General features: G+C 44.4%; 1 protein-coding gene across 5 annotated transcripts in view; it reads left to right on the top strand.

Moving 5' to 3' along the window:
• Positions 1-529: 529 nt before the first annotated feature.
• Sky (GTPase-activating protein skywalker) overlaps positions 530-17,196 on the top strand; it is a 40,061-nt gene continuing 23,394 nt past the window's right edge. For 3 of the 5 annotated variants that reach the window (XM_077697845.1, XM_077697841.1, XM_077697840.1), the window contains exons 1-4: positions 530-775; positions 4,960-5,088; positions 8,203-8,274; positions 13,465-13,521. In XM_077697845.1, coding sequence (XP_077553971.1) covers positions 13,491-13,521 — 31 coding nt within the window. In that variant the 5' untranslated portion in view covers positions 530-775; positions 4,960-5,088; positions 8,203-8,274; positions 13,465-13,490. The remainder of the gene's footprint in view (positions 776-4,959; positions 5,089-8,202; positions 8,275-13,464; positions 13,522-17,196) is intronic. The other 2 variants (XM_077697843.1, XM_077697844.1) reach the window with 2 other exon arrangements.

Here is a 17,196-nt window from a genome sequence, read left to right as displayed (position 1 = left end):
CACCGGCACATTGGCGGTGTTTTAAAATTGTGCTCTAAAATTTAGATGCGCATGATGTTTTATTGCAGCATAGAAAAATGAGATGCATCTTAAAGGCTTCTCAAAAGCGGCATTTGCGATGGCCGACTCCTATTTACGGCCGTTCCTCGAAGAACCATGTGTTTAGCACTATGGCTTTCCTGGTATTAAAATATCAACAAAACGTCAAGAGCGCGAGCCAAATTTTGCAGCCAAAGTTATTACCCCATTTCTACGTACTCGAAAAGCGCGCCAATGCATGAGACCGAAAGCTAATGCCACCATCATCATAAGGCTCAAATCACACACAAAAAAACAAAAAAAGAGAGAACAAAAAAACCAAATTAAAATAACGATCACCTGATTTTTGTACTATTTGGCTAACATGTCAATTTCTAGCCTAAAACTACAGCCAAATTAGCTTTATTTCCTCCATGCAAACCAGACTTCAAATTAAACCTGCGTTGGCTTGCAAAACCCTCAAGTCGGAGTCGAAGCCAAGGCAGCCCAGCCTCCTCCTCCTCCTCAGCGTGCACTCGGCGGCGGTATCGAACGCACCCGGGCCCTTTAAACAAACATCGGAAAGAAAGAAGAAAACAAATGCCCAGAAGCGAACCTCGCGCTGTCTGGCGTGCCCCCTCGCCGCTCGCGCAGCGTTTGTCCGGGGAGAACCCCGTGGGTTAGCTGCGCGCTCTGATGTGCCAGGCGAAGAATCTGCCAGGAGACGAAATAATGCAGCCCTCGTCGCTTCTGCTCGGTGAGTAGCCAGCGCCGTGACCACCGCGGCGGCTGTAGCGTCGAACCCCTTCGCCTGTCGACGCCCACCCACGTCTTGGCAGACATTGTACTTTTGTTTTAATTCATCGCTGCGGCGCGCCGGCTGTACTGGTACCGCGCGGCGGCCGGCGATGTCGAAAGAGCCGAGGAGGCACCCCCTCGGAGCGATCGCTGCAGCGGCGCTCAGCTGAATCCGATGATAAGGGCGCGGAATCTGGCGCGTTTATCGCGCACCCTTTGCGTAGCGTAGCCCGTAAAAGAGTCGTTTCGGTTTGGGCGGCACGTGCTGAACCACGTACCGCTGCCGCCTTTCTTACGCAATGCATAGCATGGTCGCCGCTGAAAGGTGACAGAAATAAAAAGAAAGGGGGGGGGGGGGGGGTATGTGGGCGTTACTGTAGAGCTATAGCGATGTATGTTGCGTCTCTTGCAGACTTTCGATCATGAGATGCCGGGTTCGGAAAGCAGGGTTCGAAAAATTGGCTCGAAAAGCACGATTTAGCCGAGGAATTTTGCGATGGTGCCCTTCTTCGTTGTTTTCCAACACGATACGTGTGTGATATATGTTATTACTTATTTGTGGGCTGCTTTATAGCTGAAATACAACAAGAAACTATGAGATGCAAATCAGTTTTTGGTGGAAGAATCTCTTTGCCCACTTTTGACTTCACTTGCATTTGCACTCATTTAGTTGAATCATTTGTTTTGTGTTTAAATGAAACTCAAATTTAAAAGGCAGATGATGCAGATATGTTTGTGTACTGTGCCCTTTTCTTTGTTGCGACTGACTACACGTTTTCGATTCATCATTAATTTCTCAGTGTGTGAAGCAAGTTTCCTTAATTGTGACATATAGTTCACATGGTTTTGTGTCAAAAAGTGTTGACATTTTCAATTCTTCATGTTAGTTAACCATCATGATTATGCACTATAGGGAATGTTTGGTTCAGTGTATGATAAGCTTGAATCGTACACATGTAGCTTTACAGAGACGTGCCTCCCCAAACATCCTGTAATTTTACAAGTGTATACAATTAGTGCCTAGCTGAAATCGGCAAGAGTTACAGCTTCTTTTTATGTTGATGGAAGCCAGCTCCTTAAAGCTAATCTTAAATTTGGGAACTTTTGGTGGAAATCGTCACAAACTCGACATCGTGGGAAAAAGATGTAGTGAAAAATGGCAGCAGATGCCACTCGTGGACAACTATTATGACGTTGAAATTCCCAACCATTTCCCAGAGTCTACTTGGAAGCATAGAAAATAGCCTTTCTGGTGAGCATGTCAAACCAAATTTAATCCAGCAGCTTTGCGGTTGTAACCCAAGCACTACATGTGAACTAATCTAGCTGCGGACAGCCTTGTAAAGCTGCTTTAAAGCAGTGGTATGAAGTGATACTTCAGTATAATGTGCTGTTGGGCTAGTTGGTGCATTATGTATCACGAAACTTGCGCTAAATAGACATAAACAGACGAATAGACATAAGCATTGTCCGTCTTCCTTCGTCTATGTCTATTTAGTGCAAGGTTTGTGGTATGAAGTGATGATCTTCATCCAGGCAGGAGTTGTACTTTGAAGAGTGCAATTGCAGTCACTGACCACCTCAAAAGAGGAAAATGTTGACGCAGTGTCAGCACCTTCCTTTTGACAAGGTCAGTGACTGCTACATATTTTACTGTTCAAGGTTGAAGCAACGCAAAGAGCGAAGGCTGCATTCAAGTGCTAGTTATTCAATTGCATGACCAGGTCCGATGCGATTCTTCCAAAGCTTTATTTGAGGTCATATTATTCGGCCGGAAATATTGTGACACTTTGTGAACTAATGTCTTGTTTCTCTTGCATGCATAGCTCTCTGGTGGTGACGTAAGTCTGCCGACTGCAAAGTGCTGCAGTCATTTTTTTTAAATCTAAATCACTGATCGTCAAACTTAGTGGATGCTTTAAACACCTTTGTGTGTAGGGCGCATGTAGCTATCATTTGTAAGGGACCAGTTAAAAGTTTCGATTTTTTTCCACCAGGAGTTGTAGTAAACAAAAAGCAGCATGCATGACACCACACAGCTGTTACATAGGTGTGCAAATGTTGGATTATCACTTTAGGTCCCACTCTTTGAACCCAGCATGTCATCCACTCCATGGCTACACTAAAAGGTGTAACAGCACAAAATTTTCTGTCAAGAAATGCACTCCGCCTGGTCTCTTTGTGTTATCCGCAATTGCTGGCAAGACATCGTGGCCAGCGGGAATGCATATACCTTTATTGGTGTGTTTAAAATAGAGCCAAGATGAATGGGACACACATGAGTCAATGGGAGCTATGTATGAACAAGCTAAATGATGTGATTGCATTTGTCTTACCAGTTTGGAAAATCTGGAAAGTTTTTGTTTGAACACGATTTCATTCAAATTCTAGGCACGGTGAAAATTCACCCTTTCAAAGGTTCTTTCAGTGGTGTCGATTGATAGTGACAGGGTTGTTATTGTCAGTGTTGTAGCTCTTTCTTTTATTCAGAAAAGGTAGATTGGCTTGTGATTGCTGGCTTTAACTTATCTTCATTTAATATAGGATCTGTATCTCTTGTATCCGGCTATCAATCATACGGAACCAGATAACCACACTGTAGCTTTCTAACTTACGGTAAAATGTCGAGAAAGTGCTCATGAAAAATATCGACAAATAATTGGGCACAGCTAAGGAGGGATGGAATGGATGTTTGATCAGAGACCAACAAAGCCCTCAAAATTTGCATTGTTATCCACAAAGGTGCCAGTGTTGTCACCACGAACTTTACAGCTAGTAAATATGCTGTGCAAAAGTTTGCAACTGCTCAAATCTTCTGATGCCATTGTTTTGTTGTGTTCTAATTTCTTGTTGGCGGCATATTGCATTTGGAATAAAGTCTGCTCCTTTTCCCTGAAATAAGTGTTAGGTAGCTGCATAAGTGTCAGGTCAATTGTAAGTGGCAGTTGAGCTACAGTGCAGCCATCTTAAAAAGTATGTGAGGCGAGTTAGGCAAGTCATGGTGGATAATCTGTTACTGTGGCGGTATTGTTAGTAGTGCTCACAAATTAAATGCACCATGCTAGTGACCTCCTTTGCTGAGGTGACCCCAGCTAGAGTAATACTTACCCCGGCTTTGGCATGCTTGCAATTACTATCACCTGCTGTGCACCTTCGAAAGGCTTGTTTAGCCTTGGACATCTCCAATTTAGTTGACAAAAGCAGGTTATAACTGCTTGAAGGTATTTCTGCCCCTTCACTTGATTGGGACCACATGGTTTCCGAAAATGACTGTCCCCTTTCTAACAACTCACAAGTATTGATTAGGTTTTACAGCACATCACTGCATAAAAAGTGTTGCTATTAAATGCTTAAATGCATATTCGAGGCGAATGCTTCACACAAGAACAAATGTACTTCATAAACAGAGTAGAGCCCTCTTAGGTAACCAGTGACACCTTTCGCAAAATAGTTAACCTTAATTGCCTCAAGCTTGTGTATGGAATAACAAAACACCCAAGCTGTCATCCTCAGTATGGTGTAATCTGCTTAGCGAAATCCTGCGGTATTGATTCACCCCCGGGATGTTACAGCCTTGCAATTCCTTGTAAGGAAAGCAAGGTTAGGCGAGAGGGTGTTGCACAGGTGCTGCGACCCGAAAACAACTATTGCATACATCATACGTTGCGTTTATATGTGACCAAGGCTGGGCTTCGGGGCCTGAATATCAGGATCGAGTCCCTTCTGTCCTCTACTTTTGATGCGGACTCGTGAGTGTGGGCGGAGTGACAGCCTCACCCTTTCCCTTTACAGGTCAAAGGTCATTGAAGGACCTGCCTCGACGACTGTTTTCTGCCATTATTAGCTTAACCCAGGGCTGACGGCTATCACTGCACAATTGTACATAGCCGGGAGCTTGCTCGAACGGTCGTTCTTCTCTGCATGCGCTCACTGCCTCTGTGCAAAGCTTCCTTTCTGCACTTGATAACGATGCATTCTTTTAAAGCCATTGCCGTGAGGGACCCTGTCATGGCATGCTGTGAGGCTGTGAGCACTGGCTCATTGGTGCCTGAGTGCATGGCTTAGCTAGTGCCCCAACTGCACCCACCTCATCGCGTGTTAGGGGCCAATTGTGTTGTTGAGCATGACATTCTCCGATTCCAGGTTGTTCTCCGACGCCCGTGGACGTGACCAGGCTGGGCGGCGGAACGTCCGGCGTTGCGCCGTCTTTGACCGGCCACCAGGCTCCGTAACTGGGCTACCAGGCCGCACCACACCCTCTAGGCTAGACAGGTGGGAGGCACACTGTTTTCTACAACCTGCACTGTTTTCTACACTGTTTTCTACACTGTCTTCTACACTGTCTTCCTTCGTCCCTGTTTTTTGAGCGCTTTTGTTTCCACCAAGATGAACACCTACCAACTAGCCCCACTTTCCCTTCTTCTACAACCTGCCTGCTGTCATCTGCAAGTCGTTCAGGGATTTTTTTCTGGTCTTGTTGTTAGATTGAAGCGAACTACTTCTGGGCTAATTGGTATTGCATGACTGACGAGTAACGCGCAAAAAAATACACAAAGGCCGATTGGGGACATCAGAGGCAAGTGGTGTTTCTAACAACAGAGACTAGCGCTGTTAGAAACAGTTTTGTCAGGTTAATGTAAGGTATAAAATTTCAAACTCCCCATACTGCATTAAAAATGCAGCTCTGCTTCCCCCCCCCCCCCCCCTCCCCCCTTCTTCCTCCTAATATTGGTAGCTAACGATCAACCAACCGATCAACATACGGCCGGTTGTCCGTTTTACGGAGAAAATGCTTGGGCTGACAGAAACTGAGCGTGTTGTTGTGCACGGAAAGTTTAGAGCTGACTGAGCATTTAGGTAGGTATGCGGCAAGCCTAGTGCGCAAAACGTGTAGTAGTTGCTCAAGGCCGAAATGCTTGTTTCAGCACAAAGCCGAGAGCTTGGCTGCGTTGTTGACTGGACAGATGGGAAGTTCACACAAGTTGATTAAAGTGGTAGCACATGGTGGGCCGCCCTGCTTTCGAGTGATTTTACTATCACAGTAAGGAGAAATGGGCAGTTTATGTTAAGTCTAGATGCTCCATCTGTTGAGTGGAATTGGAATGCATTGCACGGCAACCGTGAAAGGGGCCATGAAGATAAAACACAACTCTGGTTAATTTCAAAGGAGTGGCCTTTTGTAACTAAGGCAATTTTTTTTACAAAAAAAAATGCAAAAAATACTGAAAAGCTTTCAAATTTTGCACTACACATGATATATACCGGTAGGAGTGATGAAATAAGTTATTGGTGTGTTCAATGCACGTTTGCATTCACGTGTTAGTATTACCAAATGGAACTAGAGGCCCCATGCAATCACCCAGTCATGGTTCTTGTAGGTGTGCTTAGGTTTGCGGGTGCCAAACGCAGAGATGAAGTTGTGTGACATCATAGAGGAATCGCCGGAAAGTTGACAGAGAGTCGCCACTGCTTTGTCTGCTTTCTTTTATATCTCGATTATTTGGCTGAAGTTTTCGGTAAAATCGACACCGTTGTTATTGGAACGAAGCAGTATTTTTAGTTAACCAGCCTTGCATTTTATCTTTATGGCCCCTTTAAGGCTTGTTAGTGTAGTACAGTTGACAAAGAATTCGTGATGCCAAGTCACGTATTGCACGCAAATAAATTGTGAACCCTCAATCATCAAGCCTATAGGACTAGCCTACCATAGCGTCGGGCACACACAGAGACCTGCTTTAGTCAAATGTGCTGGTATATGTGCTGGTTGCTTTGCGGTTACTAGAGAAATGGCACCGCTGTAGTCAGGCTATAGTAAAGGAACACACACCCAAAGGAAGTAAACACAAAGAAGCCAGACTTTCACATTGCCTATTGTGAACATTGGAAAAATTACAAAAAAAATTACCTTGACATTATCGCCAAGTTCAAGTCAAGTAGCGAGTACATTAATATTTTATGAGCAATACAGAATACGGAAATTGTATTTTTGAACAATGTGCAAGATGTATATGATGCTTGGTAGCCTTGGGGAAACAGAGTCGAAAGCCTTCTACGGGGGTGCGCTTCAAAGCGAGGTGTCCAGAAATGCGAAATGGAGGTTTTCTTTTCGTCACTCCTTAGTTCCCGCTTTGCGTAGTTTCTTTCCCATCCCTTTTTCTACAAGGATGGCCAAAAGTTTGTTTTGAAATTTGTCAGTGGCTTGTCTCGCACTGCTCTTCTTGCAACACTTGAGATGAGAGCGAATTGGTTTACATGCACGGTTATTACCGCATTTGCCGGCGAGTAACTCGTCACGATTGAAACCGGAATTGCAATAACAAACGTTTGGGCAGGGGAGATAAGAAGAGGGTGTCTCTTTGGATTCTAGCATGACGGCACACGGCCTCAGTGGCACGTGCTTCACACCACAAAAATGCAGTACATCAAGAATTCCTCTTTCGGTGATTTTGTGTCACGGTTTGGACCCCATGTGGAACAGAGTGAGGGAGTGAATCTATATGTACAAATTCCATAGCGCGGTGTCTTTTTTTAGTAATGAAGCACACTTGAGAATGATGTGGCAAGATGGGAATAAAAGTACAAAATATTATCCTTCAAAATGAACAGAGACATGTATGCAGGTCGTGAATGATGGGGGGCAATGTAGAAGGAGCAGATTTTGAAAGTAGAAAAAAAATGAGCTTACCTAATAATTGCATGTGTTTGATTAAATATGGGTTGGTTAAAATATATGTTTAGGTGGCACAATTGGGATTAGGGTTGCCACTATTCCCTGAAAAAAAAAAAAAACCGGCCCTTCGGGGGGGGTATATAGAATGTGTTGAAAAAAAAAAGACACCATGTTTTTGACATATTGTACCGCTTTCTTAGAGAAAAATCAACATAACCTTTGTATTGAAAGTGATTGAGAGCTTGGTTATTGCTCTGCGTGTGCTTCACTGCAAAGTAATCGCAATTGCTGACCGCGGTGGCAGCATTTCGTAGTTTTGTTCCTGCCTTAGGTCCCCCTCCATCTCGGGAAGCGCGCTCGCCCCCGTATTTTCTCTGCTCGCGTGTCTTTGCGCAGCTTGTCGACACATGTTTGTCGTCTTAGTTGTTGAATCGACGCTTATAAAACGCCAAAACAGACATGATCACGGCACGAGGGTCAAAAAAACCGGCCAATGACGGTCGGTTTCAAGTATGAATCGGCAACCGGCCCGCTGATTAAAAAAACCGGTCGGGCCGGTCCAAAACCGGGCAGGTGGCAACCCTAATTGGGATAAAAGGCAGTGCCAAGTGAGGCGGCCACTGTGGCATTTGTGGTTCAGCAAGTGAAGAGTAAATAAGTGAGGTGAATGAAGTATCCTTGTTAGTTGAGCACTTGGTTCCTTTTTTGTTCACCAGGGGGTGGTGTGAGGTGCTCCCGTTGTGAGGGGAAAGGGGGTCCCGGCCCCGAGGCAGCACGTAGAACGACAGGTGAGTGCTTGGGGTTTTGAAACAGCGAAGCTGTTTGGCAAATCGTAATTTTTCGCGTCCGCAGTTTAAAATGCCAAGAAACTGCCTAGCGCGCGCACGTGAGCGGGGGCCTCGCGGCAACTGCCCGGCTGTTAAAAAAACCAAGAAAATGCCTAGTGCTCATGTGTGCGCGCCTGGCGAAGATCGCCAAGTGTCTTTCGTGCGTTTGTCAAGCCAGGCATACCCACTTAGGGGGATTGGCCAAGATTGCGGCGACTGCCCGGCTGTTGAAAAAACCCAAGAAAATGACGACCGCCTAGCGCCCCCGTTGCATGTTCGTCAAACTAGCATACCCACTTAGAGATATTGGCCAAGATTGGCCAAAAAAGAAAAAAATGAAACTCCACCATCATTCGCCGTATTCGTTGTAGCACTTGCTCGAAACTAGAAAAACTCCAGCGTTCGGTGTAATCGTGGCAGCACTTTCTTGGAACGAGAAGGACACGTCATAGTGTACGCCCCTCCAAGGTGATGTCCAATGATTATCACATATCCAAAGAGATGACAGGAGGTCATACACTTATAGGAACAATGGTGGAGTAGAGGTCGTTACGGCAGCGAATATGAAGCAAATAGGCTGCAATTGAGGATTTAAACCTTCGTGATGGTTGTGAAGGTTGCGTACAGCTTCGGTACCTTCAAGTCTTGCACGTTAGTGTGAGCTTCCTTCATTTTTTTATACTTCTTTTCGACATGCAGCGTCAGAGCTGAAACTGGCACTGTTCAGTGCACACATGTCCTCGCCAAGATAAGCAATTGGACCAAGTGGGCTGGTGCTGGACACTTGTGTATTGTGGTAAACGCGCAAACTCTAGCCTTCGGGAAGCTTTGCCAACTTCACGGGGTTTCACAAGAGCGTGTACAAATAATCTGAGGCAATTCGGTGGGTTCCACAGGATGGACAGTGGAATTCACTGTTGTCCTTGGAGAATACGTTTTAGTCCACAAATGATTGCATTATCCAGGGTTTCAAATGCTCCAATGCTTAGACGAAGGATGGATGAATAACTGAATGTCCAGCCTCCATTTGAAGATAAGCCGATTATCTAAACTACTGTGGAATGGGTGCTAAAGCAGTATGCGTTGGTGGGATTTAAAAATTCCATTTTATCTTGGCACCTGCTTTTCTGCTCAGGCCATAATAATGTTAGAACAATTTTAGCTCGAAACTCTGGAATGTTCAAACTATTCAGTGTATCTGCTTGACATCATAGTGGTGATAAAATTTGGGGCCGCTGTTTTTACCATGGTGTCGTACCGGAACCTAACCGAACCGGAAACCAGAACTGAACCGGTATTTTTGCCGGAACTGAACCCGAACCGGAACTGAACCGAAAAAAAAATTCCCGCGCTTTCCTGCTAGGGGAACACGAGTAAATGCAGAGCATTGGGGGTCGTTAACACTGCGTAAAGTCGCGTTAGGGTGGGTAGTTGTGTCGTAGTTGCGTTGGTGTTGGTTTGGGGTAGAGAGAGTAGAGTAAAGTCGCGTTAGGGTGGGTAGTTGGGTCGTAGTTGCGTTGGTGTTGTTTTGCGGTATAGAGAGAGGAGAGCGAGACGAGAGAAGTATATAGGGCTGAATGCGTCATTTATTATTTTGTGCTGGGACGCTGATGTTGGCTCGTGCCTCAGTACTGGTTGAAGGCAGTGTTGCTTCCATCACTTCTTCCGTGATGCTGGAGTAGCAAACACGAGTAAACGTGGGAGCGAGTGTCAACCAAGGAAGGAAGGAGCAACGCAGTGACTGGAGCACGAGCGACCGCTAGCCGCTTTATATTTGCAGCACGCGCAGTAGAGGGAGAGCAGTACGGGGAGCAGAGCGCGCATGCGCAAGCAGCACGCGCCCTTCCACGCCCCACCGCACTGCTATCACGCACCTGTTACGCCGAGACCGCGACGGAGCAAACGGGCTGACTACGACGCATGCGCGCGCCAGCTGCTGTTAAAAGAGAGGAGGGAAGGAGGAGAGGCGCACCTGCTGCGGACGCGGAGCTGTGGACGCCGTCCGACGCAGGAAGAGGCGAGGCTAAGAAATGCTCTGCATTTAAAAGAAATAACGGTTACTGGTTCATGCCAAAACGGTTCGACCCTTCGTTGTTGATATTGGACAGTCAATGCAGTTCAGGCCTTTTTTTTCTTTCACGTACCATTAACTTCGTACCCACTCGCGCACTTTCCCCTCCAGACAATTGAACGCTATCACGCTCTATGAATGAGCACCAATGTAGCAATGGTCCGTTGCTGCTGGAAGCACGAGCGTAGTGCAAGCTGACCAAACGAAATGTCATTCTCGGCAGCTTGCAGGGGATATAAAAGGACTTTCCCTTCCCTAGCTGCGACTTTATTGGAGCAATCAGGCTGCAGGAGTGCTCTACTGCGCAACAGCGAAAGCCCACACCCGATGTGTGCAAACTTTCTGCATTTCATAATTTGTTTAAAAGGTCCGACACCTGCAAATTGTTAATACTTGACAAGTGTGACCGCAGGAGCTGCTCAGTGGCTAAGCTGTTTGCTGCTGACCACAAAGGGTTTCGATCTCCCTTCCCCACGACCGTTTTTCGGAAGTAGACAGAAATCGACAACGTCTGTGTATTAAGATTTTGACCCACGTTTAATATTGCCAGCTGGTTAAAATAAGTCTGCCAGCATGCAACATAAGCTGCGCCTCGGAGCAGGGATATAGCACGGGGCATCAAATGCGGCAGTTTTTTCTTTAAATGTGTTTACACGGAAAACAACAAAAAAGAAAAGGCGAATCACGTTGTTTTAAAACATTACGCAAAGAGTAAGTAAAACAGAATAAGTAAAAAAAAGCACCAAAACGTGGATATTGCTCTACAGTTGAACCCCTTTATAAGAGACACGTACCGGGGAGCAGTTTCTGTCTCTTATATGAGATGTCTCTTATAAGCAGGGTACCATGTTTTCACTTACTAATCAGACCCTAGTTCAATGTGGGCACCGTATGACTAAAATAAGCTCAAAAGAAAGCTACAGCATGTTGCAAAAGATTCATTCTAATTTATGTTTGGCCCCCAGAATTTATTAAACAGTTCTGGATCTTTGTTTGCTTCATGACTGTATTTACACTTTTTTACAACCGATTCTACAAGCTTTCTTTCCTTTCATTGTTTGTGGAAGATGAATCGTAGATGTTGAGTTCACGAGCCTGATGAATAGCCAGAGCGCACAGCTTCTTCCGCTGTGTGCTCAGGCTATTCATTACGCTTGCAGGACTCAACACCTGCAGTGCTTCTTGATTGGGAGATACGTGAGTGGGAGAGCCCGCATGTGTGATCGCACTCCATCCAATGAATGGCAGTAAGCTTCAACCACTTCTGTCAGTTGCATTTCCATTGGCAGGACTTCTCATTATCATTTCATAGCTGACTGAACCACTTTGTGTTTGCTGAAGCTACAATAAATAGCGACTGCAGCTGTCTGTCGTCCACCTGTGTGTCCACAATGGAAGCAACTGCAATTAGTGACTGGTGGCACTGCATCTGAAGTTAAAATGTCTGTTACAAGCAAGATTATTGATTAAACTTCAAGGATGACTTGTCTCTTATAACCAATCTTCTACATCCAATGTCTGTTATAAAAGAGGTCGATTTAATGGGAAAGGTAGGGCAGCCAACCATGTGGGTGAATAGTGTCTCTTATACCCATTTGTCTCTTACATCAGTGTCTCTTATAACGAGGTTCAGCTGTATACTTTTCTTTGCCCTTCCTTTCACAACCGAACGTGTCATCAATGCGAAAGAAGCGAGTTCCGTGGTCAGTTTTTGAGGACAGTACAGTGGACAAGTTCCGTTTTTTACAGATACAAATTACAACAGATATGTCTGGGAAAACTGTTAAGGTGCGCACTTAATCTCTTGGTAAGAAACTGCAGCCCTCGACCTTGTCTTGGAAGCAGAAACAGTAATAAAGCAGATGAACGTGCAGAAAGGCAGGCCGGTACCTCACACTGTCCCATTCGCCCAGCGATCATCTTTTCTGCTTGTTCTGCAGTTTTGTCTCTTCAAGATCTGTTTTTTTCCGAAGGTGCACTTGTACCGACTGCCCAACTCGCTACATTACTTCTACTGCTACTCGTTCCGGAGGGGAGTACTGCTGTGGACGAATTAAAGAGCGTCTACCCAAAAAAGTCCCATCTCATGCTCCGCGCGTGAAATTTCTCTTTCATTTTGTAACAGCATAATCTGTTATAAGATTCCGCAATGTAGCACACGGAACGATGGCCGGGGTCAGGCGGTACGATGACATACAGATTGTAATGCACCCATCTGGTGTAGCTATCCCAAGAGGAACAGCAGTGGTCAGAGCAATAATGCAGTGACTGAGCGTTAACTAAAGCTTACTTTTAACAAAAGTGTGGCTAACACATTCGATAAGGTGACAGCTAACGAATTATTCAGGGTAATCAAATAATTTAATTCATTGTTAGTATTTATGTGCCTGTTGTAGGATTTCTCTGTTTTGTTACAAATATAAAAAAATGTGTGCCATTGGTGTTAAGTGCTGGTATTAGAACGCGCCAGTACGCAGGCATAAATTTAAGGCTTCAATGTTACCGTGATGGGCGATTCCATAGCGACCATTGCAATTTCAACAAAAAAGGAAAGGGCAGTAAATATATCCCACCGTCATATCTCTTGGCTGTCGATTTATGAATAGTCGCTAGGACAACATAAAGTCTGGGCGAGAAAGTAGGTGGTAAATCGTTGCCACTTCATCTGTTTTTTCTTATATCTCGTAATTGTTTAGAGTTTGCTTTGAAATTGCGCTGCTGCTTTTGGTGAACAGCAGAATTTTGAATTTTTGTTTGTATTTTGATTTGACTGTCGTTTTAAACTACTAAATGTTTTTTTCTAATTTGAGTGATAATTCAACTCAACGAACCGGTTCGCAAACCGGTTCAATCTCTTGAACCAGTTCGCGAACCGGTTCGGTACGTGATTTTGTCGAACCGGATCAAATTGATTTCGCCTGAACCAGAACCGTAACCGAACCGATATTTTTTCCAGTTCGACACACTGGTTTTTACATGTTTTGTTTTGTTCCAACATACTTTGTTTGTCCAGTGTCATTTGCCAAGCCAGGTTATTTTCAATTCAGAAAAATATGCAGGTGTCATTTTTTGTTCTACAGATAGCACGAGGCTTATTTTTGCACCGATGGCAACGGCGCTGTCCTTGAAGAGGAACGGTAAATAAATGACCACTTTTATAAGACTTAATTAGCGACATCTTTACCGCAAAAAGTTGACGTTTTCTTTGAAATGTACAAAAGTATTGCCTCAACTCATATGCCTCGGCAATCGTAGCTGGATATATGCTGCTCTCATCAAGGCTAAAAGGGAAGATGGATAGCTTTCTTGAAAAAAAATTTAGCAATCTTCTACTACTGAGAAGGTTGAAGATCAGTGAAGACTGGTCTATGCCGAAAGACCGGTGAAGACTAGCTGGATAACTATTTTGAGTTATGTATGGTGCCTTACTATATCAATCGAATAAAGATGCATACACACAACTTCCTTAAAATTATTTCTAAATTTATTCTTACGTAATTTGTTTTCGGATAGTTTCGATAAAATGAGTTACAGTCGTTTTCTGCAACAAAGACTGTCATGTATTGGCAGCAGGTTGCGAATTTTTCAGGGTTTGAAACTTTATTGCGAACTAATGACGACAAGTCGATGAAATTCACCATAATGGTAGGTGTGTTGGTGGCCAATTTTGTAAGATTTTTTTTTCTAAGAAACCTACCTATATTAGATCGAGAGCTACAGGGCATTTTACCCCAGTACTGGAGCTTGTGCGTGCGATGTACGCAGTTTTGGTTAGAACCTTGCGCCTGACAGTTCCGCTCTGAAAAAATCTACTTAGAAGCCGGTGTTGTACGGTTTTTGGACACGCTTATTGCAAACATCAGGTAGACGTTTATCATGGTTTTGTTTAAGCAAAAATTTTTTTGCAAAACATGCGCCTTCTACAAAGAAGACATGCCATTGGTGCTTTGTCAACACCTCCCATGGTCGTACCCATTGTGGTGTGATTAAAAGACACCCTATGAATGTGCCAGCTGTCGAGAGCATTGCGAAGGTTTTTTTGGCAGCGACAGCTGTTTTATATCACTCATCGTCGAATTCACTATTTGCGCACCATTCTAATTTTATTTGGCAGCTATCCTGTGTGTTCAAGCATCTTGGAGCTCCAAGCGGAGCGTCAAATAACTGATTCTCTTATTGCACTCACCAGGGTTTATAGTATTGGAAAATATGAAGATTACAGTATCGTGACCAACACTATTTTGTCTGTTGGTCCTCCAAAAATGGTTAATGATCTCTAATTGTCTTGGTAACTGACTGACTAAAAAAAATGGCCTATTCGAAATCTGTGAAAAAAAAAGCAGCAAGACTGACAAGTTTCACAGAGTTTACTTAGCAATTAAAAGAAATTGTATTAAAAGCCATGCCCCCCCTTAAATTGTGCATGGGGCTGTTCTACTTTGGCAGTGTTAGCTAAAAGAATCAGAAATGCCATGCACTTTCTGGCTTTGTAAAGTCTACAGTACAATTGCTCCCACTTGAAACTGTGCATGCAAACTTCAAAGTGTGACTTTTCCGGTACATTTTGGTTGTTTTTGGCCCTGTGTATCAGGCAGGAGCGAGTAATTCTGATGATTGTGAACATTATCTTCATTTGCTTAATGCTGTCTGCTGGAAGGTTTACTATGCTCAATTTGCACTTGCAAAGAACTCACCCATTATGCAGGCTTAGTGTTCCGAAAACATGGGAAGGATAAAAAGTATGCGGCATTATACCACTATATTGTCATGTAACAATATAGTTCACAGGTGTCAGCATTGCTGAGAACCTGTATGAGTGTGTCCTTAAACATTTTTTAACAGTGAAGTTGTTCAGCAAATCGTTATTTTTCGTGTCCGCAGTTAAGAATACCAAGAAAAGGCTGAACATACCCACTAAGGGGGATTGGCCAAGATTGGCCAAAACGAGTACGGTATACAGATTGGCCGAGATTGGCCAAAAAACAAATCCAGCATTCGCCGCAGTCATGGCAGCACTTGCTCTGAACAAGGAAGACGCATCATGGTGTACGCCCTTCAAGTAGATGTCCAATGATTATCACTTCCAAAAAAAAAAAAAAATGAAGGAAGCTCACACTTATTCGCAAGGCGCATAGATGGTGGCGCCACACGGTGGCAGGAGGAGAAATCACTCCATGGAGGATCGGCGAGCGACGGAACCGTCGGAGCCCGCACGTTGGCCGGCAGCATTCGCCCGTAGTATCGCAGGGATTTTGACGCCGTTTTCACGCACGTGATAACAAGCACAACATTCACCGGATGCATGTTAAGTTCTAAAGGGTCTCTTGCTTGATACATATTATCTCTATGGCTTGATACACCACGTGCAAGAGATTTTATCGTGCTGCACGAAAACTAGGAACCAAAACACGAACCGAACACAGTGCGCATGGTGTGTATTGTGATGTTTTAGTCCCTCGTCTTCGTGTAATGCCTTTAAATCCTTGCAATTATGTACCAACTCATCTAAACAACAACTCTGTTGTTACAGGGCGGGCGCCTTTAGTTTCTGTCGCCCTTACTTGACGTTTGTATGCATATCACAAGTTCATCCAGATCGCAGATGTCCGTCGCCCTAATCATGCAAGGAACGATAACAAGTTGCTATAATTTTATTTTCTTCATGCTCATGTTCTTACATTGCAAAGCAAGGGTGTGAGAGTGCAGGCATAACCCATTTTAGTAGTGAGATATTACGCTGAACCATAATCTGTTTTCCAAAACCTACCGCTGTTAACCTTTTTTTTTTTTTTTTTTTGCTTTGCGCATCGTGCATTGTGCGGACGCGTTTCGAGATATTACCAACGTTGTTTGCACGTACGACACCGCGAGGGTAGTTTGCGATTTGGGACACCTTGGCCATCACCTCACATTTCACAGACAACAGGTTTGCCCAGGCGCGCTAGTATAGAACTAGCATTACAATTAATGATTTACATGCGAAGAGCTTTGTGTTCCTTCCTTGCATTTTCTTGTTTCAGAAAGCCGCTTCTAGCAATGCAGAAAACTTTAAGTGACAGTAAAAAAGCAGCTCAAGCTGGTTAGCAGGTTAACATTCTGCATAAAAGTTTCAAGCATTTATCAGCTTCAATCTGGAGCCACAAAATTGTTTTGGCTGGTTTCTTTTTGGGCTGGTTTGGTTGTTTGTTTTTCTTTATAAGCAGCATCCAACGCTCTACTAATAGTGTGTCTTATCAAAATATTGGCTTTAGTAGGGGACAATGCTACTACGACTGCCATGGCGCCGACCACTCGGCATTGTTTCGAACAAAAAGAAAACGCCTCGCTTTGGTAGTTTGATTGGAAACGTTTATATCGTTGCCTTCGCTGGTGCTGAAACAGACCTAGTGGGAAACTATTACTATTCACGCTGGCCAGCCATTGACTTGCGTGTTCTGCACGAAGCGACACAACATACTACCGAGCGGTATACTATGAAAATGCCTTATACATGCAGGCAGGATTTGTCAAATAAGCGGGCGGGCGTTAATAAAACACCTAGTAAGCTCACGTATTCTGATAAGTCCGTACCGCTAATGAGCGAACTCTACGAATTGTGGTGGTGACTAGTGAACCAGGGATATTTGCAGGCACAAACTTTGTAGCTTCACAGATCGAGAGTGGTAGGCCTACTGCCGCAGCAAGCGACGTGAGCAGCTTTTGCCATATCTCTTCACCTTCGCTTGTGGGTCGAAATGTTCGTCTTTAGTTCTAGTGTGGCGCGTAACATCTAAGTTAAAGACAGCCGTTAAAATCTGGCGTCACTGCCATCT

This window comes from Haemaphysalis longicornis, unplaced genomic scaffold (genome assembly GCF_048455015.1).
Source record: "Haemaphysalis longicornis isolate Haplotype H1 unplaced genomic scaffold, Haemaphysalis longicornis Haplotype H1 scaffold_2, whole genome shotgun sequence".
In the NCBI taxonomy this organism is placed as follows: domain Eukaryota; kingdom Metazoa; phylum Arthropoda; class Arachnida; order Ixodida; family Ixodidae; genus Haemaphysalis; species Haemaphysalis longicornis.
This window is presented reverse-complemented; position numbering and strand designations above follow the sequence as displayed.